We start from the raw sequence: 27510 nt of genomic DNA, 5'->3' as shown, positions 1-27510 counted from the left end.
ATGGGAGCGGGCGGCGGAGCCGGGGCGCGGCGCGGGGGCACGGGCGGCGGCGCGGCGGCAGCGCCCGCGTAGGGCGGCGCGGGAGGCGGGCGGCGCCGCGGCCATGGAGAGGGCGAGCCCGGCGGCGGGGAAGCTGAACGCCGGCGGCCGCGGGGCGGGCGATGGGCACGGCCCCGCGGGGGGCAGCCAGCCCCGGGCCACGGCGGCGGCGGCGGCAGCGGGAGGAGGAGGAGGAGGAGGAGGAAGCGCGGAGCCGGGCGAGCTGATCGGGCGGGCGCTGGATTTCAAGAGCGAAGGGGCGCAGTGCTACAAGGACAAGAAATTCCGCGAGGCCATCGGCAAGTACCACCGCGCCCTGCTGGAGCTCAAGGCGCTGCTGCTGCTGCTGAGCCAGGAGCCGGGCGGGCAGCGCCCTGCCAGCGCCGGGCTGAGCGAGGAGCAGCGGCAGGCGGTGGAGGCCATCGAGGTCGACTGCTACAACAGCCTGGCAGGTCAGCGGGCACCCCCCTAACCCTCTCCTCCCGCAGCGCCTTCCATCTGCACCCGGGCCCGGCGGCGCCCCCCGGCCCTTCCCTTCCCTTCCCTTTCCCTTCCCAGCCCTTCCCGGGGGCTTCCCCGCAGCCCCCGGTCCCCTCGGCACGGCAGGGGCTGGCACTGGCACCGCAAGGTGCTCCCGGCCTCCCGGCTGCAAAAGTTGCCAGCGGCCGGGGCGCTGCATCTTGGCAGGGGTTATTTTGGGTCCCAAGCGGTTTTTTCTTTTTTTATTTTTTCTTTCCGAGCCCAAACGCAGCTCCGAAACAAAAAGTTGTGCCTACGTACGTAGAGGGTAAGGAGGGTTGTAACCTGGAGAAGGTGCACAAAATGCCACGGTAACGCGGCTCTGCTGCTTTGCACAAGGATGAAGGGTCACTCGCTTCCCTCGGGGGGGAAATGGCAAAAATCAGGGCGCTGGTGTGTCAGCTGTCACCATCGCTTGGCTTTTGGCTTTCGAGACACTTGGCTAGCTTTGCTTCCTGCTGTCTAGGGCTAAAAAGGATGCAGCATAAAGCAAATGGGGTTTGAAGCGCCAAGCCAGGATCTTCCCTTGGCTTAATCCATGCCAATCTCAATGTGGCTTTTGGGATGTAATGGAAGGCACGATTTTATCACGTTTTCAACTGTTCTTCCTTCAGAAGCCTGTCGAAATCCTGAGTAGGGAGAGGCAGGCGAGATCCCCGAGTGATAGCATAATTGCACAGCTGTAATTTTGTCTCTCTCAAAATTTCTGTTCGCAGGTTTATTAAAATCCATTGTATCTGGCAAGGCTCATTTAGGTTGGCAGGGTTATACAAAGAGCCCGCAATACTATGAACATTACCGCGTAGAGTGGTGCTGGGCTTGCACAAGTACTCGCAGGAAACGTCTCCGCCAGCCCCCGGTGCGGAGGTACAAATGGGACGTGGTAGAAGGTAAATGAGGAGGGAGGGAGGGATGGGCTGTGCTGCCGTGGCTCTTCCTGCTGCGTACACAAGTTCCACTTGCTGGAAATGTTTACACCCGTGGGGATAGAGCAGTCCTGCAGAATGGCCGCTGTCCACCGCATTTATTTACTGCTGCTGCTTTGAGCAGGGAGCTTTTTTCGCTGTTGATTTGATCTTGCCGGCAGTAGCAGTCAGCGTGAGAAACCTGCTCCATCTTCAACCTAGATGCAAACAGATTTTACCTAAATTTAACTGGTGTGAACACAAGAGGAGATGAATGTGATTAACCCTGGAGAGGCGAGCAGTGCTTCTCCTGAGATAACCTCAGAGCGGGTCAGGGTGTCATTCTGCACTCAGCTGTGTGTTTTCGGTAGATGGGCAGGCACAGAGCGGAGAACAGGATTGGTCTTGGAAATGTTTAGTTTTGTGTGTCTGCTGCTCTGTCTGCAAGCAATGTTAAAGCAATGCCCTGCTTGCTGAAGAAGGGAGCGTGCAGTTAAACAAACCGCAGCGTTGCTCCTCCTAGCCCAGCTCCAGAGCTCCCATTCTAGCAGGAGGATCCGTGAATTAGCATCTGAAGGAGAGGAAAGCGATGGGAGGGAGCTTCTCCACAACTGTCACAATAATTAGTACGCCTTTCTAATAGGAACTTCAAGGGGTGCAGCAATGAGACTATTTTGTAACAGCGTGGTGCAGCAGAAGCCACCAGCCTCTCTACACGGTGGGCTCTAGCGCAGGCACCAGTGCCTGTTGTGGCAGCAGAAGTCAGCGGTATTTGGCTGGGGAAGAGAGGAGATGCAGGGCGTTTCGCTTCTGAGCACTGACTGGATGCCTAGAGCTGTCTTTAAAATAAATAAATCTGCATTGCCTAGTGCAGAGAGCATAACAGCCATGCATGTTAATTCTAGAGAAGGCAGTTTTTCACTGAGCTCTGATTTATACCCGATAGCATGAGCAGCTGTCATCTGAGTGTCCTTATTACCAAGTTCTTTTAGCACCTCCGCGTACTGCCTGAGCTTAGCATTTAGGAAGCCCACCTTGGTTTTGCACTGCCGTTTTCACGTGGCTGCCACACACGCACCTGTCAGAGGTGTTTTGCATGGCAAAGATAGAAGCGTGCACACAGTTACTTATTTAGATCCAGCCAGAGGAGCTCATCAACTCTAGTTAGCTGTGCACTTAGCCAAATAAGCAGGTAGGAAATACACACCCAAAGGGGATCTGGGGCAGTCTTACAGGTGAGGACTGTGCACACACTGAGTACAACTGGGGTTGGTTTTTGTTTTAATCTGACTGATTACATGAGTAAGAACGTGTGGACAAACACAGATCTGTTGTCAGTACATTTACCACCTTGCAGAACGCAAATTACAGCGCAGATTGGTTTTTAGCTCTGCTTCTTCTGTGGAGCACCTTCAGCAGGCGATTCCCATACCACGAAGCAGGGTGGCTAACCCTTGTATTTACTCAGAGCCCCACAATATTCAGTGTATTTTCTAAAGAGAACTGTGTGGCACCCCCATGACCTAAACTATCCTTAGCCCATTGCAAAGGATTCTAGAACACGCTGGTTTTAAAATTCTTGTGATTTTTTTTTTTTATATATATTTTAAATCGGCCTAGGATTTTCACCGCTTGCCACTGGCAGTGTCACTCACATTTTTTTCGCTAAGCCACTAGCTGGGCTGCCGTGTAAGCTCCACGAGTTTTGCCTTAAAGGCACTCACCCTCACATCTGCAAAATCCAGCACTGCTATGTTCTTGCACAGGCGCGCCGATAGCCCTTCGTTTTGCCATTTTTGCCGTAAGTCCCTTTGACAAATGTCACCAGATGCAAGGGCAGCAGCGTGGCCTGGGCCCCCAGAAATTGCTGGGGCGGGCAGAGAAAAATCCTACCAGCAGCACAGAGCCTCGCAGAATGAATGCAGGGCTGTGAGGCAAACAGTCATTTCTTTATGACTCACTGACGGGCTCTGACCTTGAGGAAGTCACTTGACCTCCTTTTGCCTCTCTCAGCCCAATTGAAAAATAAAGAACAGGAACCACGAGCCGATCCCGATGGTGCATTCAACCGAGTTTTCCCAAGTCAGTGGTTTGTATTCTTTGAAAATAAAGATGAACGTAGGAACAATGCCTGCAGAAAAACAAGCGGGCCAAATACCACTCATGTCTTAGTCTCCTTTCCACTCATGTAACATCTTGGATCTAGATGAAGCTCAAATGCCTTATGAACTGCAAGCAGGTAGGGATCATCCACCTGCTACTAACGCAACCACTACCCTCATTAAATGCAATCATCATTTTATTCCAGCATTACTGCCTAAAAGTTTACAGGATCAAAAGGACTGTGCCTGCTCTGCAGAGAGAAGCAAGTCCTGGTCCTTCCAAAGCAGCAAAATGCCAAGGGTAAGCAGAGTTTCAAGCCTTTTTTTTTTTTTTTTTTTCTTATGAGGGAATGTTGCAGTGCGATAAGCAAACCTTTGTCAGTTTTCCTAAGCACGCAGAAATAGTAGAGCTAATCCTGGCAGGAAAAACAGAACCGGAGACAGAACCAGGGACGAGGAGTGATGCTGGGAGATAGAGATTTTTCATCCTGCCTCTCTGTGCTGACTAACTGTATTATCTTCACCAAATCTTTCATTCTTTGAACCTCAGTTTATTCGTCTGCGTTTCTGACCTCTTGGGAGTGCTGGAAGGCTTTGTTAATTACACAAATGTCAATTAAACGCAACACGTTTATATCCCCATTCAGACACGTGCAGTTTTGTACCTTGGCAGGAGGGCACACATACCTGCAGAGCCTTACAAAGCGTAGCTGTCCGTGGTAGATCTCAGCCTAAGCAGCACGGGTTGGCCTCGTGCCGTGGCAGAAGTTCACAACTACGCAAAGGTCACAGCCACAGCCCCACCACACGCAGCACTCCAGCTTGCTAACACCCTCGGGCTCTGGACGGGGTTGTAGGTACTGCTCCCAACAGTCACCAGTTGTGTACAGACTTCAGTGAGTAGTTCCACTGAGACAAGGAGCCTTAATCCAAGTGAAAATATGACTAAATAGCAGAAAAGCTGCTAAAACTCGTCTCTGCTGACCACCCACTAGGACTCCTCAAAAGGAGTTTCTCAAATCCCATCCCAGTATATAGCAGTTAACAAGTACACACTCTACCAGGGCACATGGTGCTGTGGGTGTTAAAGCAGGCTTGGATTGTTGCTTGATGTGAAGTTGTTTTTTTTTTTGTTTTTTTTTTTTTTTTTATGTGCTGCATCAACAAAAAGCATGCTCTGTAAGGCTGCCATGCAATGGGAAAGAGAGACAGCAGCAGATGACAGCAGGACGGGGCCTGTGTTTTCACTAGCTGAGATGGGAGCTTCCTGACACTCCTGTTTTAGATGCATCTGCCCAGCCACAGTGCATGGGAATGTTTTACAGGCCTGATGCTCCATGCACATGCAGTTGCAGCAGAGAGTGAATGCAGGTGACCAAAGCATTTTAGCAATAGGCCCAATCCTCATTCGCATTGCCATCGCAATGAATTGGTCTGTAAAATACTCTGTATTTGCCTGTTCCCTTTTATTTTGGAGGACAAAGTTCATCAGCTGGAGAAGAAAGCTCATCACTGGAGGTGAAGCAGGAAGTATGAAAAATCAGAAAGCTTTTTCAAGAGCACAGAGTAGTGGTTAATCTGTTTACCTAAAGAGTATTGATTGTTCTCCGCCATGAGATTTGCACTGGTGTGCTTTCTGAGAGGTCTGTAGTAGCACCTCCCGCCAGCTTTACTCCATCCCCTTCTGATCTGCTGTTTTCATCAGAAAAAGTCCCACAGTGTGTCACAGCCTCTTACACCTCCCCATGTTCCCATCAGTGCTGTGCTGGAGATGGTTCAGGTGCTTCAGTAAAGCCTTGTGTGACAATCACAGCTGGTTCCCCATCTATTGCTAAATACACCCATGAGCCCCATGGTTACCTTATTTATTTTTTTTCCTGTGAGCTCTGCCACCTTTCCATGGTTCAGCAGGTGGAGCATCTTTCTCTTCCTCCTGTTCACTTGGGCTCAGACCCAGAAGTTTCTAGCCCGACTCCAGCCCTGCTTCTCCAGCCCTTCTCCTAGAGCTGCCTAACAATTCAGCAGCGCATCCCTGGTTTCCCCTCAGCATCCTGTGAGCAGTGGGATTGATGCTGCAAGTATGGAAGGTCATCAGAAGATTTCACATTGGGATTTTAGATCTATTGCACACCCAGTAAAGGAGATTGGTGTAAAGAATGAAACAGCAAAAGAAAAGGGTATAAATGAAAGGGGAGGTCTAAATGTTGCCAGATCCTGGTTTCTTCTTGACATCATGCCATCTTACAGAAAATAGCATGACAGAGTATGACACTGAGGAAACAATTAAGATAGGGAGGAACTACATAATGAGGTTTTGAGGAAATTTACTGGCTTTTTTTTTTTCCTTCTGTCTTCTCTCATTTCATGGGTAAGAAACTGATGTAGAAGGAAGACAACTGTTTATTAGTCTTGATTTCAGCTTACTCAGGTAGCCGTGCCAGTGACTAATACTGAGGGTTAAGAATGTTTTGAAGAAGTCACTGTGAACCATCATTAACCAGGAAGCTGTTGCTCGCGGCTGCTCAGGAATCCGTCTCCTTTTGTTCATTCCTGCTCTGCATCTTGGATGGGAAACAGTAAACATAAGACATTGATAGATGAATGCAGGTAAATCCTTTTGTGGTGGCTCAGAGTGTTACTGCTCCTCTTTCTTTAACCAGGACTGTAGAGTTGGTGTGGTTTCTGGGAGCCTGGCTGGAATTGCTGGCGGTACCTTCAGCTGGGGCACGCTCGCGTTGTGCAAGGCTAGGAGATGGCAGGAAGGCCCCATGGCTGGCCCTGTTCTTGTACACTTACTTGCCTTGCTGGCCACTTGGCAGCCGTGTAAGCTGGGGTCACATCTTGCTACAGCCATTCTGAGCTTAGGACTGTGCTGGAAACCATACTAGGACGATTCATGGAGTGAATTCGGCGCGGTCACGTTTTCTCTCTGCAGTAACCCATGGCAGAAGGGCCAGCTGGGAGCGATGATTTTATCTGTCATAGTTTGATGTGCCAGAGCTCATCTGTTACTGTCCATAGGCAATAGCTAATGTCACGATCTTTACTTCAAAATGCACTCTGCTCCCCCCACTCTCCAAAATTCTTGACACGCCGTCACCCCGAGGCTCATCGGCTGCACAGCACCATCTGCTTCTCCTTGGCTTTGTCCTGTGTTCCCAGTTCCCCCATCGCGTTTCTCAGCTCAGGAGCCGGGGCTGCTTACGCACTCGGTGCCTTTTCTGCTCGAGTTCCTCTGCTGGCTCCCCCAGTTGCACTGCAGCTGTAGCAGACTTTCTGACCTCCCAGGCAGAGTTGTGGCCCTTTGCAGGCCCTGTCTGTTCTGCCAGCATTGCCCTCTCATCCCCTGTGTTCTCAGGCTCTGCCCCACAGCATCTCGGTGCACCTGATTCATTGGAGCTGATTTTATTACCTGTTGTATATCAGTTCAGCCTGGACCTTTTCTCCTCCCTGGCTCTCCTTAGGACCCATCTCTGCTGTGACACCCTCTCTAGCACATCCATTTTTGACGGGTAAAACTTCTGCCTTACCAAAGCACATATTTCCCTAGCCACTGCTCAGTATTCCCCATCCTGCTTTAGTGGGAGCACTGTCTGTTGCGTCTCCTTGCTGCCAGTTTAGGGGGCTGTCACGTAGATTGTTCTGCATCAGCGGCAGCAGCACCTCCTTTCAGATCGGAGTGGCAGGCAGCAAGACTCCGCTAATCTAGCCGTCGATCTGGTTTCCTAGGAGCTGCTGGAAAGGAGCAGCTGGGTCAGCCAGCAAGCAGCCACCAAACTCGTTTTCCTCAAATTTTGATTCCAAATCTCCTCTGATGCCCTGATTACAGCTGTCAGTCTTCATGCTTCTGGTGTTAGCCTGGCCCGGCAACATCAGGGACTAAATGGCTCATTTCATACTCGAGGAAACTCAAGTGAGGTCTCTACCTTGCTGCAAGCCTCCTTGCTCTGTAAAGCAGGAGTGTTGGGGGCCCTCTTGGTGGAACCTCATCACGCAGTGGTGAAGATTTGCTGCCCATCTTACAGATCTGTGAGGCTCTGCCTAACATGCACAGGCTGATCTCAGGTCAGCCCAGCTGGATACTGCTTATCCTAGATCTTTTCCAACTCAAAAGACTTCACTCCCAACTCCAGGCAGCAGAATTGTTTACTGCTACCTGAAGCAGATGGAGGGAGAATAGAAGACATGCACTAGTGTATCTTTGTCCTGCACACTCCCCAGTGTGGTGTGTGGGAGAACAAACTTACTCCCGAAAGCAAATTAAAAGCAGAGGAGGTGTCTGGGACTTGAAAATTTATGTTAGACCCTTAGCACTTCCTTTGGCTATTCCTGGGCTGGTGTGACTAACCAACTTGTACCTCCAGCGTGCAGTGCCATCCCTGCAGTCACCATCTAACCCACCAATTCACCCCCTATGAACAGCATCTGTATGATATAAAGAACAATTTTTCAATCAACTGCAGGGAAGAAGCTGTGAGAATTCATATTGTTTTGCCCCACTCCTGCTCCCAGAGGGGGGGAAGGTCAAAGACCTACATTTCTTCCACTCTTTCAGAAAACAGGTGGGCTCCACGCAATAGCCATAGCCTCTCCCAAACAGGAGCTACTTGTGGAGGCCATCAGTTAACCTTGCAAAAGCAGAACCACGAGGGAAGGAGTCTGTTATTCCTGGATGATTGTTGTAAGTCAGCACTAGCTGTTGCCCTGCAATAGCACCTTTTTATCCCCACTCATATTTCTAAAAAACAAACAAAAAAAAAGAGCTCCTGCCCCATGCCACTAGGAATGATTCTCTCATCAGACAGCATGGTGCAAATAAAGCCTCAGTGCTCTCTTCAGTCACCATATGTTTTAATACCAGCATAATTCAAATCCTAGATTACTAGCCTCTTAAATGATTTGCAGTGATTAATTGCTCAAGATGCAGTAGTGCATTCACGTTGCAAAGAAACCAGAGCAGCACAAGATCCTCACCTATGCTGCAAGTACAAAGTAAATACGCTCACTTTCCTTTGTATGTTCTCTAACAACTGTGATGGAGCTCAAACTGAGGCAGCTCAGGAGCTTTGCTCATGGGGTGGAGGGTAAATTAAATTAGTAGATGAATACAAAATAATTTTTAAAACCCAGGGCTGATTAACTTGGAGCGCAGTGCCAGAAGGTATCATGGAGTTAAAGACCCTAATAAGGTTAGAAAAGAAGGCTTAGACACATAACTAATCAGCACATTCACTGCTATATTAGATAGGATAAAAACTGTAAAGCAAATATTACATTTTCATGCTTGAGAACCACTGCTAACTGGTTTGGATTTATGAATAAACTTCTCAGAGATTTTAATTTCCCTGTCCACGGCCATGTCACATAAATGACTCAGTCATCCTGTGACCAACTAGCATATTCAGATCCTTTTCCTCTTTGGCTATTTCCAGCTCATGAGCTCACAAATTCTAGCAGAAATCCTTGCTTTAAATCCCAAAGAGTATGATTGTAAGTTTTGTGTTACTGATCTCCATCCCAAATAAATTTAACGCTGTCCACCAGGTGATGTAGCTCTTTTTATGACATTGCTATCCTTATCCTTTTTGAGGATACCTTCCAACTTCACAGTGTCAGTAGGTGCTCTTTCTTTTACATCAGGGCAATTAACAGAAGCATTAGACAAGTTCAATTGTGAAATTAATTCCTGCAGCATTCTTCTAGTGGTCTCTAACTGATATGTCTCTCAGCAGAACCCACTACAAATTCTTTAGCCATCACGTCATTCTTAGTATATCTTCATATCCTCTAGCTTAATTGAAAAGGCACAGTCGAGACAAGGAACTGCATCATTGGCCTGAATCATTACAATGATTCTCGTGCTCCTGGTCTGAAAACAAGCTCCTTACCTGGGGTAAAGGTTCCCCTCCATATTCTTCAAATCAGACACACAGTCCTACCTCCTCCTTCCACTGCCAGCAGCACACTGCACTGACCTGGTTTATGGAAGGGTTGGGAATGATCTGAATGAACTTAACCTGAAGCACTTTGCCACAGCTTGTATTAAAGAGCAGTTATCTTATTAGAGGACCAGCTTAAGCTCCTGCACATTTCAAACCCTGGCCTTCTCAAGCAAATAATACACTGAATCATTACTCAGGTCTTCAGTTTATTCGTTTTCAGCCTGATTTCCAAAGGAAATGAGTCATAAGCAAGTATGTTTTCTGTAGTCAGCCCGTCAGTCCATTCTGGGTAACTTTCAAACCTGTTGACTAGCTGGATTTGATGGAGAGGCAGATATCTCAAAGGTACCAAGTTCATACGGTCTAACCGGAGGGCAGGAAAGAGGCAAGGACACCAGAAGCCCAGCCACACAAGAGGGCAAAGCTTAAGCCCAGTTTGCATTGGCAATCGGAGCTCAGCCAGGTGACACAGCCTGACACAACCAGGGTCAGTCAGCTCTGTGGCTGAAAAGTCACTCTTCTTTAGCGCATTTTTAATGCAAACAGTGTTTTCAGAGCTCTGATTAATACCTCTCACTCTTCAGTTAGTTAGAAAACAGTGACTTTGGCGTCCTCTGCCTCTGATTCTGCCTGTTCTCGTTCTCTCCATCTCTCCCTCAGAGGCCATAAAGGCTGCTTTCTGTTTCAAAACATCATTAAAATGGAAGGGCTTTGGGCTATGCAGGACCTGGATAAAACACCTGATAGGGTTATTATTGTAATGAAGGAAATGTTCCTCCCTGCTCAGCCTCTCCCCTTCTTGCCAGTAAGAGTCTTCAACTAGGGAGAGCTCAGGAAAAGAAATACAAAAACCATTTCAGTCCCTATCAATTATACATGGGATGAGGACACGAGGCGGTGCCCTCAGCCAGCTCCCCACCCCGTAGCAGACTCTGCAGCTGTCAGCTCTTCCACGTGTCCCGGGAGGCGAGCCATGGCTCAGCACCGCGGGGCACAGCACACAGATGTTAGGCAGCCACGTCAGCCAGCCCTGCCGTGGCACAGGATAAAGCACTAGCTTTCATCCCGAACCGAGCACGCTGCAGTAAGCCAGGCTGGAGGCAATCGTGGCACGCACGACCGTCAGTGACTTCATCTGAGAGCCTCCAAGCTGCTCCAGCCGCATTTCACGCTCCCGCTGTCAGTTGTTTATTTGGTGAGCCCCCAAGCAGAGGCTTCACCCCTCAGCAGAGAAGCAGCTTGAGATCCAGCTCTTCCTCCAGAGCTTCTCCCTGCTCACAGAAATACGTTCCTGGTCGCAGACAGGGTTGCAAAAGCCACCTTTCCCCTAAGACCCAAATTTCACTGCATAGCATCTGATATTACTGATCTCTGAGACAGTTGTGTGTGCTTTTCCCCCATGCAAACGACCCAAGAGACCAGATTCCTCCTCTGGTGGGTGTCGATAGCAACAGAAGGCCAGAGGAGGAAAGATCCAACGTGGAGAGGGCACAGCAGTGCGAGGGCAAAGCAATGCAAGGTGAAAGGCACGACAAAAGCAAACAGCAAGGAAGGGGTGGTGGAATAAATAGCACCTGGAACAGCAGATCTGAAGGTCAGACATCTAAAGGCACATTGACTGGACCAGGCTGGGCCAGCTGAGTACTGATTCTAGAAGATAAAGGCAGGTCAAAGACCACTAGGTAAGTACAAAGCCAGAGCGGAGGAAACCTCCAGGGGATTTAACCTGGCAGATCCACAACAACAGCCTTGGCAAAAACAAACGGGACAGATTCCCAGCTCCCCTAACGCGGCTGCAGGAGGAGCAAGCATTCGTGGAGGTTGCAGAATCAAAATGATCCAGGCATTAAAAGCTGACCGAAGCTCTTGTTCCACCACCGGTTTGCTAGGACTTTGCTCCTACATCTCCTGGCTGGGAAAATCAAAGGCATGGAGATCAGAAGGTGCAATATGGAGATCTCTTTATTTTAGTTGAATAAAGATTTGCTGATCCACAGCTGAGCATGGATTCTAGCTTCAGAAAACACTTCTTGTTTGCTTGACATCTAGGCTTCTAATACTTTAATTTTACCATTGCTAAGAATTTTCAGTAAGCCTCTCATTTTAATTTGAAGAACTGCAGGAACTAGGAGCTCAAAATACTCTTTTAAAACAGAAGTTATGATGATCAGATGAAAAATTGTCTGCAGGTCTTTGCTTCCCAAAGGTTTGTCCCTTTGAAGGAAAACTTCAGTGTTATATCACTGGATTTGTGACCAAAAAAAGCATAAATCACCACTAATTTGCCTTAAAGTAGCTTAGGAATCATTTAGAAATAATGAACACTCCTAAAGAACTGCACTCTAGAAAATTAGAAAAGAGTGAGATATGAGAACATAAACACAGCAAAGGCAGGAATCATTCATGCCTGCTGTTACTTAAGTGCTTATGTATTCAAATGCCTAGCCTGGGGATGTCACAGCAACGTCCTTCCACAGGACCTTCTGACAGGAATTTGCAGTAAATGGTGGCTCTCAGGGAGAGCCAAGGACCGTTCGTGCCCCGGGTGTTAGAGCACAATCAGTAAGGGGACTGCAGAGCTGGACAGGAATTCAGGAGTCTTCTATCCATACCACTGCATGGTACAAGGGTATAGATACTGCGTATCCCAGGCAGCATTTATTCAGGCTGTTCTTACACACTTCCAAAGCTAGGATCCTTTGCAACTTCCCCAAAGAGTCTACAGTGCTTCTGCCTTGTCGCTATTAGAAAGTTCTTCCTAGTAAGATTCCTCCCTGCTGAAGTTTAAGCCCTCTTCTGGTTTCCCGAGCACAAGAACAGATTGCATTCTGGTTATGCCCTACTTTGTATGACAGGGTTTTTACTTTTTTACATGTGAACACTGTAAGCCTGCCTTCCCTCCCTGTCTTCTTCAGGACTTACAGTCTGTGTTCTCCGTTCTGCTCGTTATTGTCAGGGTCCTCCTGGCATCCATCCACATTTTCTTTCAAGACTGGTATCCAAAAATCAGACACAGTACTCACACTTCTTGCAAATTTCTTGTCATACATGCTAGTGTGCATTTTCCTCCATTAACCAGATAGCCTTGCTAACTTCATCTGGTGATCTACACTGCAACACAGATCATCTTCTGCAGAATTATTTCAGCCAACCATTCCTGCTCTCTATCAGTGGTTTTTGTTCATTTGTTTCCTGCCTAACTTCAGTACCTTTTACTTGCCCCTGCCAGATCACATCCTGTTTTTGTCAGGACACTGCTCCGGTCCATGAGGACCCCTTGGAATCGCAGCCCTGCCTTCCAGCATATCCCAGCTGCTCCCTGCATCGTGGTGTTACCTGCCAATGGACAGGCAGCCCACAGTCAGTCATTGAGGTCTTTATTGAGGACGCCAAATACCATGGGACCTAGGACAGATCAGTGCAGAACCCCACTTAATATTGCCTTCTGCTTTGATAACAGAGCTAAGCCTATTCATTTAGACTGTTCTCCCTCAATTTGCTTAAGAAAATGTCACTAGAATTTGTCATTTGACTATTGTAAAACCAAGATACGTAATGTCTACTGTTTCACCTTTATCTTCAGGATTGCTTGCCCTATCAGTCTGAAATTAAACTGATTTGTTTTGACAGCTCACATTATCTGTTAGGTATCTGCTTGTTGTCAACCCTGTGCTCTCCAAGCCTCTAAAGGGGTGGCAACAGGAAGGGTCCCAGAGTGGGCTGTCAGCCACAAAAGGCCTCACAGAGGCTTAGCAGCTCCCCTAAAAGCTGCTAGATGCCTCTTAACATGCATGGTGGTGGAAGCATCAGCATGGTCACTACATCAGTGTCTCTGTCCTAGAAGTCAGGATCCTTTTCCTGGAAGAGGTGTGAAGGACAGGGGCAGCAGAGAACTGAAGGAGACCACACTGTGTATTGAAAGGAAAGCATGGCCAAGAAGGCAGAAAGGGGAGGAAAGGTTGGCATCTGTTTACAAGTTGGGAGTCAGGCTGAGAAGAAGGGGAAGGCAGCTTGGAAGAGGTGACACCTTGGGTTCTCCAAACATTTGTGGATCCACACCTCATTTAGCATTAATCCCTCCCTACAGAGAGGGGCAGCCTGTCATATAGTTTAGTTTTTAATTTTCCACACATTTCCCTGCAAGCAGAAACATACGGGCATATTTAAGTCTTTCTGGTACCTGGAGAGGAATAAATGAGGGCCGCTGACTGTAAAGTTGTGCTGTCATTCTGATATTCCCTTTTCATCCCATTAAGATTGTCCGGGAACTGGGAGTCAGCTGATCAGATTATTGCCAGACATTATCAAGCTGTCTATAATTAGCTTCTTATTGGTGAGAAGCCAGAAAATCCTCTTTGTTTGCAAGCTTGGACTATAGAGAAAAGAGAAATATTTCATGGAAGAGATTGTTTGGAAACTGCAGATCCTAATTAGTGTCTCAGCCCTGTAGTGAAACTGTACATGCATTTCTCTGAAAAAAAAGATGCTTCCAAAAACCCCCTTTGGAGGGACACTGGGTTGCATTCTTGAAAGGCACAGCCCACAGGGGGCTCAGTGCAGATGTGGACGGTTTACAGTGTGTTCTGTTCCTTGGTTTAGGCTTCTTGCATTCCCTCACATGATACAGCTCCTGTCAGTGCCAATTAGGGAAATTTAACACAGGCTAAAAACTGTGCTGTGCCATCCTCTTCACCTGTGCAGTCTGCACCCGCTAGATGAGTAACTTCAACATCAGAGAAATTTGGATTGAAGTATTGCAATAGTCCACATCTTCTTATGCTGTACATGAAAATTCAAGTAGTTTAATTCCAAGGTGACTTTCAGTCTCAGGTAAACCTTTACATCCTCAGCATCATCTTATGACAGATATGTTACCTGATATTAGAAGTTAATTATAATCTAAATTACTAACACATGGCTGAAATTTCCAATGTCATTTAGTAATGGTATCCACTTTAATTCCGCCAGTGGACACCATATACTCCACATGCTTTTATAAAAACCAGTTGCAGAGACTGCAGCACGCAGATTAATGGTACATCCATCAGGGGCATTATTAGAAGACTGCTGTCTATTCCAAAGCAAACCTTGTTTTTAAGAAAAAAAATCCCTGATTTTTTTTAGTTACGTCCTAACAATTTTTCTTCCCAAATGCTTAAACCAAGATTTATTGCTAGCATGTTTTTTCTTCTGAGAAAGAGCATCACTATAAAGGATGCCAAGCCTTCTGAAATAAAAGAAGTATTATGAGACTCTCGTAGTCTGCCCTATTATTTTGAGTCCTAAAGAAGTAAGAGGACGAAGCCTGCTCAATGATACATCAAGGTCTTAATCATATGTCTGAATAAAACCCTGAAGTAGTTATATCAAAGCATCAATCATGTGTTTTCCAAAATAGAACTAGAACAAGAATATGTTCCATCTTCCTGTGATTTAAACAGATTTTAAGTGAGCTGTTGGCTGCTATACTTGGGGTGAGATCATATCAGAAAGCAAAGTATTTTGCAGAGTTTAATCATGGCTATTTCTGGGAATGACACTGTCAGTTTGTGAAATACACGTCGAGTTCATAGTGGTTGGAGTACCTAGCACTCGTTAAGGAGTAATAATCCACACATAAGCTGTTAAACACCAATGTTAGAATCAAAAATAAATAATCAGGTTTGAACAGCAATGGGTTTAACTACTACTCCTTGCTGTTTTGAAACCAACCAAATCAATACAAGTTGGGTTTTAGGTGTTTTTTTGTTTTTTTTTCCTGAACCAGTGGCTATCGTAGAACAGTCATTTATCCTGTTCACTTCATGGTAAACTCTTCAAAGTAGGTTAAATGCACTCACATTTTTTTGAAATATAATTCTAGTATTCCCTAGATTTTCATTTTAAGGAGTGGAAAACAAAGATCATTTGGATTCAGGCTCTTGCCTGAGCATATGAGTGGTTCAACCACAAGACCTACTATTAGCTCTTGCACAGGACACCTGTTCCAGACTCCAGAGGATATTGGCAAAGGCCAGCTTCAGGCACTGCAGATCAGTGTCCCTCAGTTTTGTATAATCAACAGAGAAAGAACTCTGAGCAGGAGTGCAAGGGTGGGTAAGTCATTTGCTAGAGGAGCTGCTGTCATGCACACCTAGCGAGACTACTCTCCTGTGCTTCAGTTTCATAATTAGAAATGTCACTCCTGCTCCTCAGGCTGGCTGCCCTGCACCTCTGTATTCCCAGCACCTCATCCCAAACTCTTAACTCCACTTCTGCCCTCAGACTTTGCCTCCTGGTAGACCTCAGCGCCCCACTCATACACCCCTCTCACCACCACAGCCGTTCTGCATCTTCATCCCCACACAGCTCTCAGCCCCGATCTCCTCTCCTTGCCAGCATCAGTCTCCTTGTCTTTCTGTCATAGGTAAGACAGCTCCTCTCAGCTTGATTTCCACTTTCCACTCCTCTTTCTTGTTGAGAGAGAGCAGGAAACTTCTCCTGTTGGCTCAAAGTTTCTAAAGTCCCACTTTTCCTAGACTGGGTTGTGCCCAAGGTAGACAAAATATTCAGTGGATTTGGGTACCAAATTCTAAGGCACCTCTTCTGAGTACTGTACACAGTACTATATTGGTTTTATTTTCAGAAAGTTATCAGTTGGCCGGCTCTGGATTACCCCAGGGATAACAGAAGGCACCTGCTTGACACAAATGATATCTGCCAGATTTCAGTTTGCAAAGCCAAACGTTGAGAGGACATGAGACAAATCCAAAGAGACAGTCACCAGAGATCTTTAACAAGGGAAAAATAAGATACATTTCCCTAGCCTGCTTTTCAAAAATACCTGAACAGTTTTGGCTGACATTTTCTAAAAGCAGACTTCAAAAGCAGACGTCGCATATGGAATATTTTAGTCCAAAAACTTAAAAGACCGAAGTTACAAGCAGTTGATTCTCCCCTAAAATGGAAGGGACGAGGCAGTCGTAAGAACAGGCAGTGCTACCAGCTTACCTGGGTGTCAGTGAACTGCAAACAAGACTGGACTTTGTGAAATACAAACTTGCAACCCAAGACATTCCTGAAGGGCCAGGGCAAGCTCATTCCCCAGAAAAGCTGTAAATGGCATTCCTGTTGTGACTAACGCCACGTGCTGAACCAAACGAGCGTGCCACAGGGAAGGAACACGCTAACACTGCCTGCGTGGTGATTTGGCTTAGTTTTCTGTAGCGTGGATAGGTGCTGAGCCTTGCCTACAGTGGGACTTTGGCCACTGTTACAAAACTGTGTCTGCAGGAATGTTCCAGCACGCAGATTTACCCTTTGGCAAAAGTTTCCAGGTAGGCAAGGCTTCTCATATTGTTTGAAATTCCACATTAAAATCTATACACCCTACTTCCAGACTTAGATCTTGGTCCAGCCAAAATTAGAAGCCAAACGTTTGGGCCAAACTGAGCTATTTTCATAACCTGGAGAGGTTTGCACACAGGAGAGGTTTCCCTGGCAAGATGCTAACCAACAGCATTTTCAGCTGAATTTCATTTTGAAGGTTCACACAACAGCTATAGAAGTGATGAAAGCTGAGAAACGTGACGTGTTTAGTAAGCAGCTCCAGGCACATCTTCGTGCAGGCTATTTAAGAGTTACCTCCCTAAAAGATATACTGGAACTCAGAATTAATTCAGGGTACAATAAACTAGTAGCCAAACCCCTGAACAGTCAAGAATTCAATTAAAACTTCCCACCACTGCTGTCCACAGCTAAGGGTTAAAGGAGTAGATGTATTTTGGCTCTACGGATGTTTTAATCTTTGTTTTGTCTAACCTGGTGCTAAGCAGGGTCACACAAGTTAGCTCTCACGGTACCATTTTCTAATGATAACAGAGCTGTGCTGCAGCTCTCAAGTAGTTGTAACTCAGAGCTGGCTGGCATAGATTCAGTCCAGGAATTAAAATTTAGAAACCTGGATTTAATACTCTGAGGAAGAAGAAAAGCAGCCAGGCTACCTATTTCCTTGCTTAAACATCAGCAGTCAGCTGGGAAGTGAGATGGACAGGGATCCTCCACCAGAGCTAAAAGGAATAGCCTTCTCTGCTCCCCACAGCACATTTCACACAGGAGTTTCAGAACTGCTTGTTCTTACAGCAAATGGGGGTTCCTCATCACCATGTGACATACATAATTTTAAAAATTAGGAATTATTTGTTGCTCAAGCTGACACAGTACATCACTTGCCAAACTGAGAACGGTAACACTGAGACGCAACAGGACACCCTGAGGTCTGAGCTGGAGAGATGTAGCTGCTGGATGGATGCTGCGTTACGGGGTAAAACCTGCAGGGGCTGGGTGACTGGAGGTCTGCATCTGCTTGTGAAAGGCACTCTCCTAATTGCCAAAGAGCCATTAGAGATGGTGCTGTGTGGGATCAACCCCATTCTCCTTGAAGAAAGCAGAAGCTGGATAAACCTCTCTTGGTTTGGTCTTTGAGTTAGCTCTGTTCCTCAGAAGGATTCACTGAGGGCCTATTATGAACTGAGAAAGAGGGTGATAAGTGTTTGATGTGCTAAACAAACACTACCAGCCAGAGACACGTCTGTTTAGGAAAGGGATGCATTTTCAGAACAACTCCTCTGACTGAACTGGCTAGGAAGTACAAGGGTACCACGTATCTTCCAGTTTTGAGAGCTGCATTACGAACCACCTCTGTATTCAGGGTGAATCACAACCCACTAAGGTCATTTCAGTGCACGAAGAACCAAAAGCTCACACCTCTAAATATTTATAAGTGAGGTTCTCCCTCCAGGTTCCTTTGCAGCAGCCACTTCCAACACTGGTTCTCCAAATGGCCAGCTCTTCCAGCAGAACTGTTTCCTGCACATCCATCTGCTTGTTTTGTTCAGACAAACGCATCTCTCCTGCTAGCCCGGTGGTACTGACTTCTCTCTGCCATGTGCAGAGTTACAGCAGTGCCTTGCAGAGCCTTTGCCGTGAAAATGAGTCACAGAAAGAACCCAGCTGGATATCTGGAAGCCCATTTGGGCTTACGAATTAGCAGGATTTGGGATACTTTATAACCAATCCATGAAGCAAGTCCAATATGGAATTATGGAGTTAATATGCACGGTCTGACTGCCTGTCATTTTCAGGGTAATTTCTGTGACTATAGCTGGAAATACCAAGTAGTAAACAAACAGAGACCAAAAATCCCCCATCCAGTTGCTCTGCAAGGCATTTCCCCAGGACGTGAAAGGCCGGAGCAGATTGGCAGCGTGCAGAAAGCTACTGCCACTGCTGTACCTGCTACTGGTCAGCAGTCAAACAAAGCAATCCAGTTTCCAGGGCTGTGAAGCCAGCAGTAAATTTACACAGCCATCTTTTTAATAGCTTTGAAAAATAAAGGAAAACAAAGCACAGTCATTTCAAGCTCCATTAGAAACAGAGCGAGAAAAATCAATGTTTGACAAATAGGAGGGGACAAATTCTGGGTAAGGAAACGCTACGAAGCTTTTAGAAAGCTGTGTTTTTTAACTGGTGACCGAACAGCCAGATGCCTTTGTAATACCTATGCGCTCCAGTGTCAGAATCTGTTAAAATTCCTAGGAAGTCCCTCATTAAAGTAAATGGGACAAAGATCTGATTTGGAAGTGCTGTGTCACTTAACCAAGCTCAGCAGCAGCGGGGCTGGATCTGCAGTCCTTGCCCAACACATCTGTACCGTGAATTCTTCACTGGCAGAAGGCTGTTTGTGGTCAGTTCCAGTTCGCTATTTAAGCTGTAAACGCACGCCTGGGTGAGGGATGCATTCTGCCCGTGTTAACTGATCAAAGGCTCAGACTAATTTAGGTTGGAAGGAATCTCTGGGGGTCATCTAAGCTGTCCTCCTGCCCATGAAATGTAAAGCAAGCTACAGAGAGGGTGCAGGGGAAGGGGACCAAGAACTGTCCTATTCCTGATCCAGCATCATACCCTCCCAGCAACAGTTACCATGCAAAAAATGAAGTCTGGCTGTTCATTGGTGACATCTGAACTGTGACTGCTTGGGTTTCCAGGAGCAGTGAGTCTCCTCCTTGCCAGAGACACACTGAGTAACACCACCTGCCATGGGAAGTTTCTCTCCATGCCCTGGCACCTGACACTGCCTGCCCCTGAACAGATCCTTGCATAGCATCCTGCCTTCCTTCCCCTTCCCTCCCCCCCAAACCATGTCATTCCCAGGGTTGCCTTGGATTGTGGCACCAAAAGAGCTTGTGAATAGAACAGCTTTCTTCATTCCCCTTAAGACTGTGGCTGCAGCACATTCTTTTCTCACCAGTGTTCCCTAAAACCTTTCTTAACACCCAGTAAGCCTAAAAAAAATTAGCCCAGAGTGCACACTACAGTCAGCCCCGGAGGCACATCCAGCATGCCATCCACCCTAGCCCAGGAATTCCTGCCTCCCATTCAAGCTCACTGCCAGCAAAGGTGTTTCTGGTGCCTAAGTGAGGACAAATGTGGCTGTAAGGCATGTCTCAGGGATCTCCCCCTTGCTCCACACCTAGCTGTGGGAAACTCACTTTGGGGATTTTTGTCAGCTCCTTGACATTTATGCAGCAGTTGTCCTTGGGCACAGAGCCCTCAGCAGGCTGTTTCTTCACCGCTGTTTACCTTTTCCTTTGGGAAGTCAGCAGAACTGACCTCTGGTGCTGAACTTTTGCTGCAATACTTTGCAAAAAGCACACAGCCTAGCACATTTTTTTACCCTGTGCTTTAGCTCCAGGTGCCTCTGGTTTACTAACAGCGCATTCCAAGGGAGCACAGACCCCGGGTGCTTCCTACAGCACAACTCCACACGGGACCTCCTGCAGAAAAGGCAATACATTATGTTTGTAAATCCAGCACCTTTGGATTATTAACCCCAATACAAAATTTGGGCTAATTTAATTCCCCCGATAACTATTCCTTGACCATCTTTTTGTACTTTTCTGAGCCCTAGTCCTCAGCTGAGAGGTGATTTTACTACATTCACTACCATGGGATCATGTGGATCTCCAGAGGGATGTTTACATTCTCGCTTCCCCCCCCAGCCCCCCAGAACAAACACAATCCCATCAGCTTGAAACGCCAGAAATAGAAGCACGGGCATTTAAATTGTGAACAATCAGATTTGGCAAACAATCTGTAGGACTGCACCCGTTCTGAATCACGAGCCTGAGTCACTTCCCTCACCTAGGCTGCTCTCCTTGCCCGCGCGGATGCGGGAGCAGAAAGGCAGCAGTAACACTCCTGGCTCTGTCTCTCTCCCCTGCAGCCTGCCTGCTCCAGGCCGAGCTGGTCAACTACGAGCGCGTCAAGGAGTACTGCCTCAAGGTGCTGCAGAAAGAAGGAGAGAACTTCAAGGCACTCTACCGGTCGGGCGTCGCGTTTTACCACCTGGGTGACTACAACAAGGCACTCTACTACTTGAAAGAGGCAAGATCCCGCCAGCCAACAGGTACGGGGAGCAGGAGCCTGACCCAGTGCTGAGTGCTTGCACATTTCTTTTCACGAGACTTTGTCCCTGATTTGTTTTCATTGATCTCCACAGGGATGAGCATGACCGCACCCTTAGTCCTACTTCCCATCAAGGGCTCTCCCCTAGGGCAGCAGGTTTGCAGTGACATTGCCTTAAGGCATTAACTGTTAACTAAATATTGCAGAGGCTACAGCATGAGCTGGGTGCTATCAGTGCTGCTGGAATCCTGTCTGTGGGGAAGGGATCCTGCCTCTTTCCCCTCCCATCTTATTTTTGGAGAAGGAAGCAGGATGAGGAAGAATACATCCCAACCATTAAACCATTATATTTTCTGGATCTGAGATGTTTTTCTGCTTAGCAAAATGAGTAGACTGTTTGTAGTTCCCAACAGCCATGCCTGCCACCATCTCAGTAAAGGAATAGTATCTTTCTGCAATAAAAAGACAGACATATACTCACAAAGCACTGAACAGGATGCTTCAATTTGTGCCATGAAGGCAGTCACATGCCTTGTTCAAGTACCTGCCATCCATATGGCAAAACCAAAAAGAATTCATTTCAGACAGCAAAGAAATTGTGTATGCAAACAACTTAGCCCGGTCAGAGCAACCTCCTTCGTGCTAACCCACCCCAACTCGGAGGGCAAGTAGAAGGCCACAATGCAGTGCTTTGACTTTTTGAAAAATACTGCCTGATGAGATAAAATCCACACGGTTGTTCAGCCCATTCCTGTTAAAGGAACTTTACAATACATGCAGAAAAATTAAAGGACTGTGAGAAAGCCAAACAGAAGACGCACACAAGGGGAACCCCACAGAGCAGCTCTTCCACCTGCACCTGTGTGTGCAGGGAGAGAAAGCTGGGCACGAAACAGGAGCAAAGACAGTGGGGTTGGCGTGCCTCAAGCTAGAGGAGGTGAGGGAGGTGGCCAGAGTGTGTAGTGTCCTGTAAGCACTGGGCTCCTGCAGTGACAGCGCCCCAGAGGAGCACCGGGATCGCACTCCGCTCCCAGCTCCCATACAGGCGGCCGGTCCCATCTGCTGTGCCTGGCCCCGGGCAGTCTGACAGCACAGCTGCACGCCCCACACTCGCTGAGCAAACGTGCCTAAAAGCTCAGTTCAGCCTGTTCAGCTTACAGTGCGCCCTTCTGCTTCCAGCCTGTGCCAGAACCAGGGAATGGCGAGACCTATGCAGAGAAAAACAGTTGGAGGCAAATAAGGAAATATCTTAACCTTGGGCTTCTGATGAGGCTCAGATGCGAAAAAGTCCTTTTAGCTCAACCACTTTGTTTCTATTTTTAAAATATGTATTTTTATGCTTTTTCCCCCCTCTCCCTCAGTGATACTATTTATTTGGTATCTCTCATTCCTTCCTGAAATAAATACTAATGTATTCAACAGCAAAAGCTTCAAATACTGCTGCTTACTGCAAAGACATACCAGAAACTGTCCCCAAAGGCCCTTAATGTATACAAAAAAACCAATTCTGGCCTTCAGCTCTGCATCAGAGGCTTCTGTCTGTTATTGTTAGACCATCCAAGGCCATTGTTGCACTGTTTTATTTATGATTATTGAGATCTTAAGGAAAGAAGCGAATGCGTGCAGCAAGAAAGGATGCGGCTGCTAAAACACAGCAGTAGGAATCAGGTGACACTAGCAAGAATTATTTTGTGACCTGGAATAACTCAGTGTCTCCATCTGCAAAATGCAATTGTTTTCTGTTATCCGAGGTTTTGCTAGGCTCACTGGTAAAGCACTAAGTTATTATTACAGTCATGCTCTGCCTTTTTTCTCCTTCTCTAAAAAGGAATGTTTTGGGCTCAAATCACTGTCTGTCTCTTTGCTGAGGGGAATTTTAAGTGGTAAAGAGGAATTAGTTAGGAAAGGGGCTTACAGCTCTACAGGTCTGTCATCACAACACGTTCCTTATGGCCATTTACTGTCTTTCAACAGTGAGGGTAGGGTCTGGCCCCAATTCTTCTACTACCTCCAAACAAAAACAACACAAAATCACAAAAGCAAGTGGAAATAATGCAAGATAACTGTACAGCACTCCTTACTGAGCAGGATCTTAGAAAGGAAGAGGAAAGCCACTGTTAAGCTTCCCACACTGCACAGAAGGAGCTGGCGTCCCAAATTCCCAGTCCTCAGGAATAAGACCCAGACCATGGTGCCTGCCCAGCAGATGAACAACCGGGCTCTGAAGCCACTGGGAGAAGCAGGAACAGCCTTCAGCGCAGCAGGAGGCCACAGGAACACTCAAAAGAGCCAGGAGACACATTGCTTTGCAGCACTGCCAGCATCACTTACTGAGCTGTCCTTACCTGCCATTCCCACATCAGCACTTCCTCGCTGAGGGACCAGAGCCTTCTGCTCATTAACATTTAGCTTTGAAATACTTCTGCAGACAGAGCTGTGGTGACACAGTATCATTTTATGGAAAAGACTTGGAAAAGATAGGGCTCCTTCCACAAGCAAAGTGCCACTCACCACTCCTCTCTGGTGAAGCAGCAGCCCTCAAAGAGAAGACCCCACATGCCCAAACCTGCCGGGAGATTTTTTGCTAACTTGCAATCAGAGTTTCTCCCGCCCCCTGTCAGCTGCACCTTGTTTTGCCCCTGGCTCCCCGTGCATGTGGCAATCTCCCAGGTGAGTGAAGCCGTGCCATCAGCAGCTCGCTGCCTCACCCTCAGGCCCAAGGCAGCTGGCAGCCTTCTGCTGCCCTCCTCGCACCGAGACCCACCTCCTCCTCCTCTGTCACCGTGCACACAGTCCCTGCAGGCCCGGGCAGGTGCAGTTTCCTACCATGCCTCCTCAGTTACTGCTTGTCACCTGCACCAGGCAGGCCTCCGACGTGAAAATGCAGCTGCAAGGACATTCACCTGTGCTGCAGCACATCAGGTGCTTGGAGGGTACAGAGCAGGGAGATCAAAAATTCAAAGCCAGCCCCTCAGCTGAGTTGCTGCATTCCTGGAGGCTGTGCAGCTGAAACCATTTCTGGTACAAAAGGTTCCTTCAAAATTCATTAGGCTGGTTTGAAATGCTAGCACGTTACCAGTTCTGGATGCTGGTGCTCCTTGTTTAACACAAGTGAGAGCAGAACTCCTCGATTCACTAAAAATCCCCCAGATGGGGAAGTATCTTAATCACTGACTGCCACCCCCTGAAGGGACTAGGATGATACTACTGAACCTGCAGAAGACTTAGCAGGGAGACCTGCCTCACCAGGGACAGCTTGGAAAATAACAAGAGCATTGCTACAACGTGTTTGTGCAGAGTTCTATGTGAAGGGAAGCTAAACCATCTCCCATTGCCTCCACTCCAGCTGATGGCATGACAGAGGCCTCCCCTTCTCATTTTTACAGGGAACTCTGCACCCACAGCTCCTCTAGTGGGGGCAATACCTGTGCTTTCTAGCAGTGGGCACGTGACCAGCAATGTACTCATCTTTTGGAAGCTCAGGCACCTACTTAATAGCTGGTGTGGGGCAATTTGGATGAGGAGGAGGTGAAATTGCTCCCTGACTGTGGGCAGAATGGATTGCTGTGTGCATCACATTGATTTTTGAATCTCTAATAACTTATAATGGACAAAGCTGGCCGTGGCTGGCCTTCTGAGCAAGGCTGTGAGTAAAGAACCATTTTAAAATTAATACATAAGTGAAAGCAGTTATTTTCTTATGCTTGCTTGCTTCTGATACCACATGGTGTTTTCCACCATGTTGACGCCGTGCTGGTGGGAAGTTGCCCTTGTGAAAGTAAATCAACACAATTTGAGAAAGGGGTGGCCGTGGCTGCAGGAGCACGGGGTCTGTCTGGAGACACACACTCATCGTGCACATCAACCTGTGCCTCAGGGTGAACGGGCTCCCTCCCTGCAAGGGCCTGGAAGTAAAGCAAAATTCACGTGTTGTGTGTGCACAGTGCTTGTACACTGAAATACTGGAAGGAAGAAGAGGGCTGAGCTTACTGCCTGCACAGGATTGGGGTCTCACAGCTCTGTACAGAGATGAAATGTGGTTCTCTGCCCCCAGGAACTTTGTTAGGATAGATAAGGCAGTGTGCAGCAGACAGTGAATGACAAAAATGCAGATACAGTGTCATTGTGGAAGGACTCCCAAACATGAAACTTAAGGAGAGTGAGGGTGCTGAAAGAACATGAACAGTGCTCTTCCCACATCAGCTCATCACAGAAAATTGTGAGAAGGGTGAAATAGGCTGTAAAATGAATAGGAAGATGAAAAAGAAGAGCATGTCTGTAGAGAAGGTGCCTTTAGAGTCTTGTATCCAAGCACTGAGGGCAGGGAAACCAGGGGAGATGTTGTTCCACAGGAACAGGCAGGGATGAACTAGATGGCTTCACCTGTGTGAACTCAACTGTGGTGACCAAGAGTAGCCAAAGAGAAGGTAAAAACTGAGGCAAGATCATGAGCAACGGGGATGGTTTCAGAGCAGGTTCACCAAAACCAAATCAGCAGGGTTTGGTTCAGAGCCGCCTCCCACTGGGGCTGTTCCTGCAGGCAGGACCCGGAGGTGCACCACGGATGAAAGGTGTGGTGTGTCCATCTTTCCAGGGTGTTGTAACCACTGTGCATGTGTCTGTGTGCTCTTTCCCTGCAGATACCAATGTCATACGATATATCCAGCTGACAGAGATGAAGCTCAGCAGATGTTCCCAGAGAGAGAAGGAAGCCTTGTGAAAATGAAGCTGCTTCAGCTGAAGTGCCCAAAGGGGAACATTTCCTTCCTAGAAGCCCATTTGGTGGATTTTCCTGTTTGCTCTGCCTCATCCCCATCTCCTCATCCATCCACTTTCCCTCGCTCTTCATCGAATCCTGGTTTTGAAAAAAAAAGACTCAGACACTGGATATGGCTGCGGCAATTACCATTGCCAACCATGGTAATCCCCCTTCCCCATGGCAGGATAGCACAATGGCTACAGCCAGCCTCGTTCCAAGGCAGCGTCACACACCTGGAGCAGGCAGCGCTGGGGGACCCCTCTGGTCCTGAGCTGCCTGCTTACAACCCGTAGGGAAGCAACCCCCAAACAACTACGTCCTGGCCAGGCAAGCTGGAGACAAGCAGTTTCCACTCCGGGTGATCACTGGAGCTTAGAAGAGCCAAGAAACCAAGAGAGCCACTGGTCATTTCACAGGGGATAGCAAATGCCTTTTCACCATCAGCTCCCTCTGCCTGCTTCTCCAGTGTGTGCTACCAGTCTCCAGTGAGAGCTCACGTGCTCCCAGTCCAACGCCAGTGAAACTGTTTCTAAACATCCTCTTAACGAAAGCACAGAGCACCCTACGATACCCCCGAAGCTGTCCCAGTACCGGAGGAGAAGGCTGTGGGGTACCACAGAAGGCTGAACAGACTGTGAAAGCGTGGTGTACAGTATGAGGGAAAAACTGTGAAATAATTCATTAAAGGCAAATAAAAATTATTAATAGGCAACAAGTCCAGCCATTGCTTTTAGAAGGGACCTGTGGTTTCCCCGTATCCAGACAGGCAACATTGTCTAGTGGGGGCAGCATAGGGTGGGCAACAGAGACGTCTCCATTCGTGTATGGGCTCTGCCATGCCTTGCTGTGTGCTCTTGGGCAAGTCACTTAGCCTCTCTGTGCCTCGGTTTCCCCATCTGTACACTGGGGATAATAATACTTCCCTACCTCGCAGGGGTGTTGTGAGGATTTACCAGTTAATGTCTGTAAGTACCAGTACAGTGATGTACAGTGCAAAGTATTATTAGTACATTGGATTGAGGTCTCGATTCTCCCACCTCGTGTTGGTGCTTCCTGTGTCCTGTTTTCTTCTTTTTTTAGCAGAACGTGGTGCTGACAAACAGGGCAGGACCAACAGCTTTGGAGGCTATTTCAGCAGCCCATATGGCCTTTTAGACCTACTGCAGCAGTGTGATCAGTTCTGAGAGCTCGGGCTCCTTGGCTCAAGGATCCTTTTCTGGATCTGCCAGTAATGGGCTCAGTAAGCGCCACAAACACATCTCCAGTGGCCCACAGGGAACTGCTCCCAGCTGCAGGGTGAACATGTGTGCTTCTCATCCCACGGTGGTCAGTGTGAAGCTCATTGTACCCATAGTTCAATCAGCCCTTTTGGATGACATGTACAGATTGAAACACAGAAAGCTGAACATGTGAAGTTCAGTTGAGTGCTGTGTGCTCTGGTCCCAGCAGCTATGGCATCCATATTCCTGCTGTGGTACCTTGCCACAATTTTTTCCAGCCAAAATTTGGAAGAGTTGATAGAGAAACATCAAGGGAAAAGACAAATCTTTATCATTGTCTCAGAAAAAAAAAAGTGAATTTGTATTATTCACTCCCCATGTATTATATCACTCCTCTAGGAGTGACCTGAGGGTTCATCCTGCAGGCCATGCAAGGGGAGAGGACACCACCTACACAGTCTCTGTTGCAGGAACCTGCAGGTGAGCAGAGGCAGGCTTGTCACTCGTGGCTGTAAAATAAGAGGAAAGGCATCTTCCAGTCACTGGAGATGGAGGTCCATGGCCCTGTCACTTTGTCTG

General features: G+C 47.6%; 1 protein-coding gene across 1 annotated transcript; it reads left to right on the top strand.

Moving 5' to 3' along the window:
- The first annotated feature begins 31 nt into the window (after positions 1-31).
- Positions 32-26738, top strand: TTC9 (tetratricopeptide repeat domain 9). Its single transcript, XM_082760549.1, has 3 exons — positions 32-491; positions 20771-20953; positions 25593-26738. The coding sequence occupies exons 1-3, from the start codon at positions 104-106 to the stop codon at positions 25670-25672; spliced, it is 651 nt and encodes a 216-aa protein (XP_082616675.1). The 5' UTR covers positions 32-103; the 3' UTR covers positions 25673-26738.
- Positions 26739-27510: the final 772 nt, after the last annotated feature.

This window comes from Aythya marila (genome assembly GCF_965140915.1).
Source record: "Aythya marila genome assembly, chromosome: 5".
Lineage (NCBI taxonomy): Eukaryota > Metazoa > Chordata > Aves > Anseriformes > Anatidae > Aythya > Aythya marila.
Note: the sequence above shows the minus strand (reverse complement) of the source record. Positions and strands in the feature narration are given on the sequence as shown.

Bases quoted from the DNA above. Each gene is read 5' to 3' on its own strand.
- TTC9 (XM_082760549.1), top strand. From the start codon at position 104: ATGGAGAGGGCGAGCCCGGCGGCGGGGAAGCTGAACGCCGGCGGCCGC. The intron at 492-20,770 runs GTCAGCGGGCAC...TCTCCCCTGCAG, and splicing joins CTGCTACAACAGCCTGGCAG to CCTGCCTGCTCCAGGCCGAG. The intron at 20,954-25,592 runs GTACGGGGAGCA...CTTTCCCTGCAG, and splicing joins AAGATCCCGCCAGCCAACAG to ATACCAATGTCATACGATAT.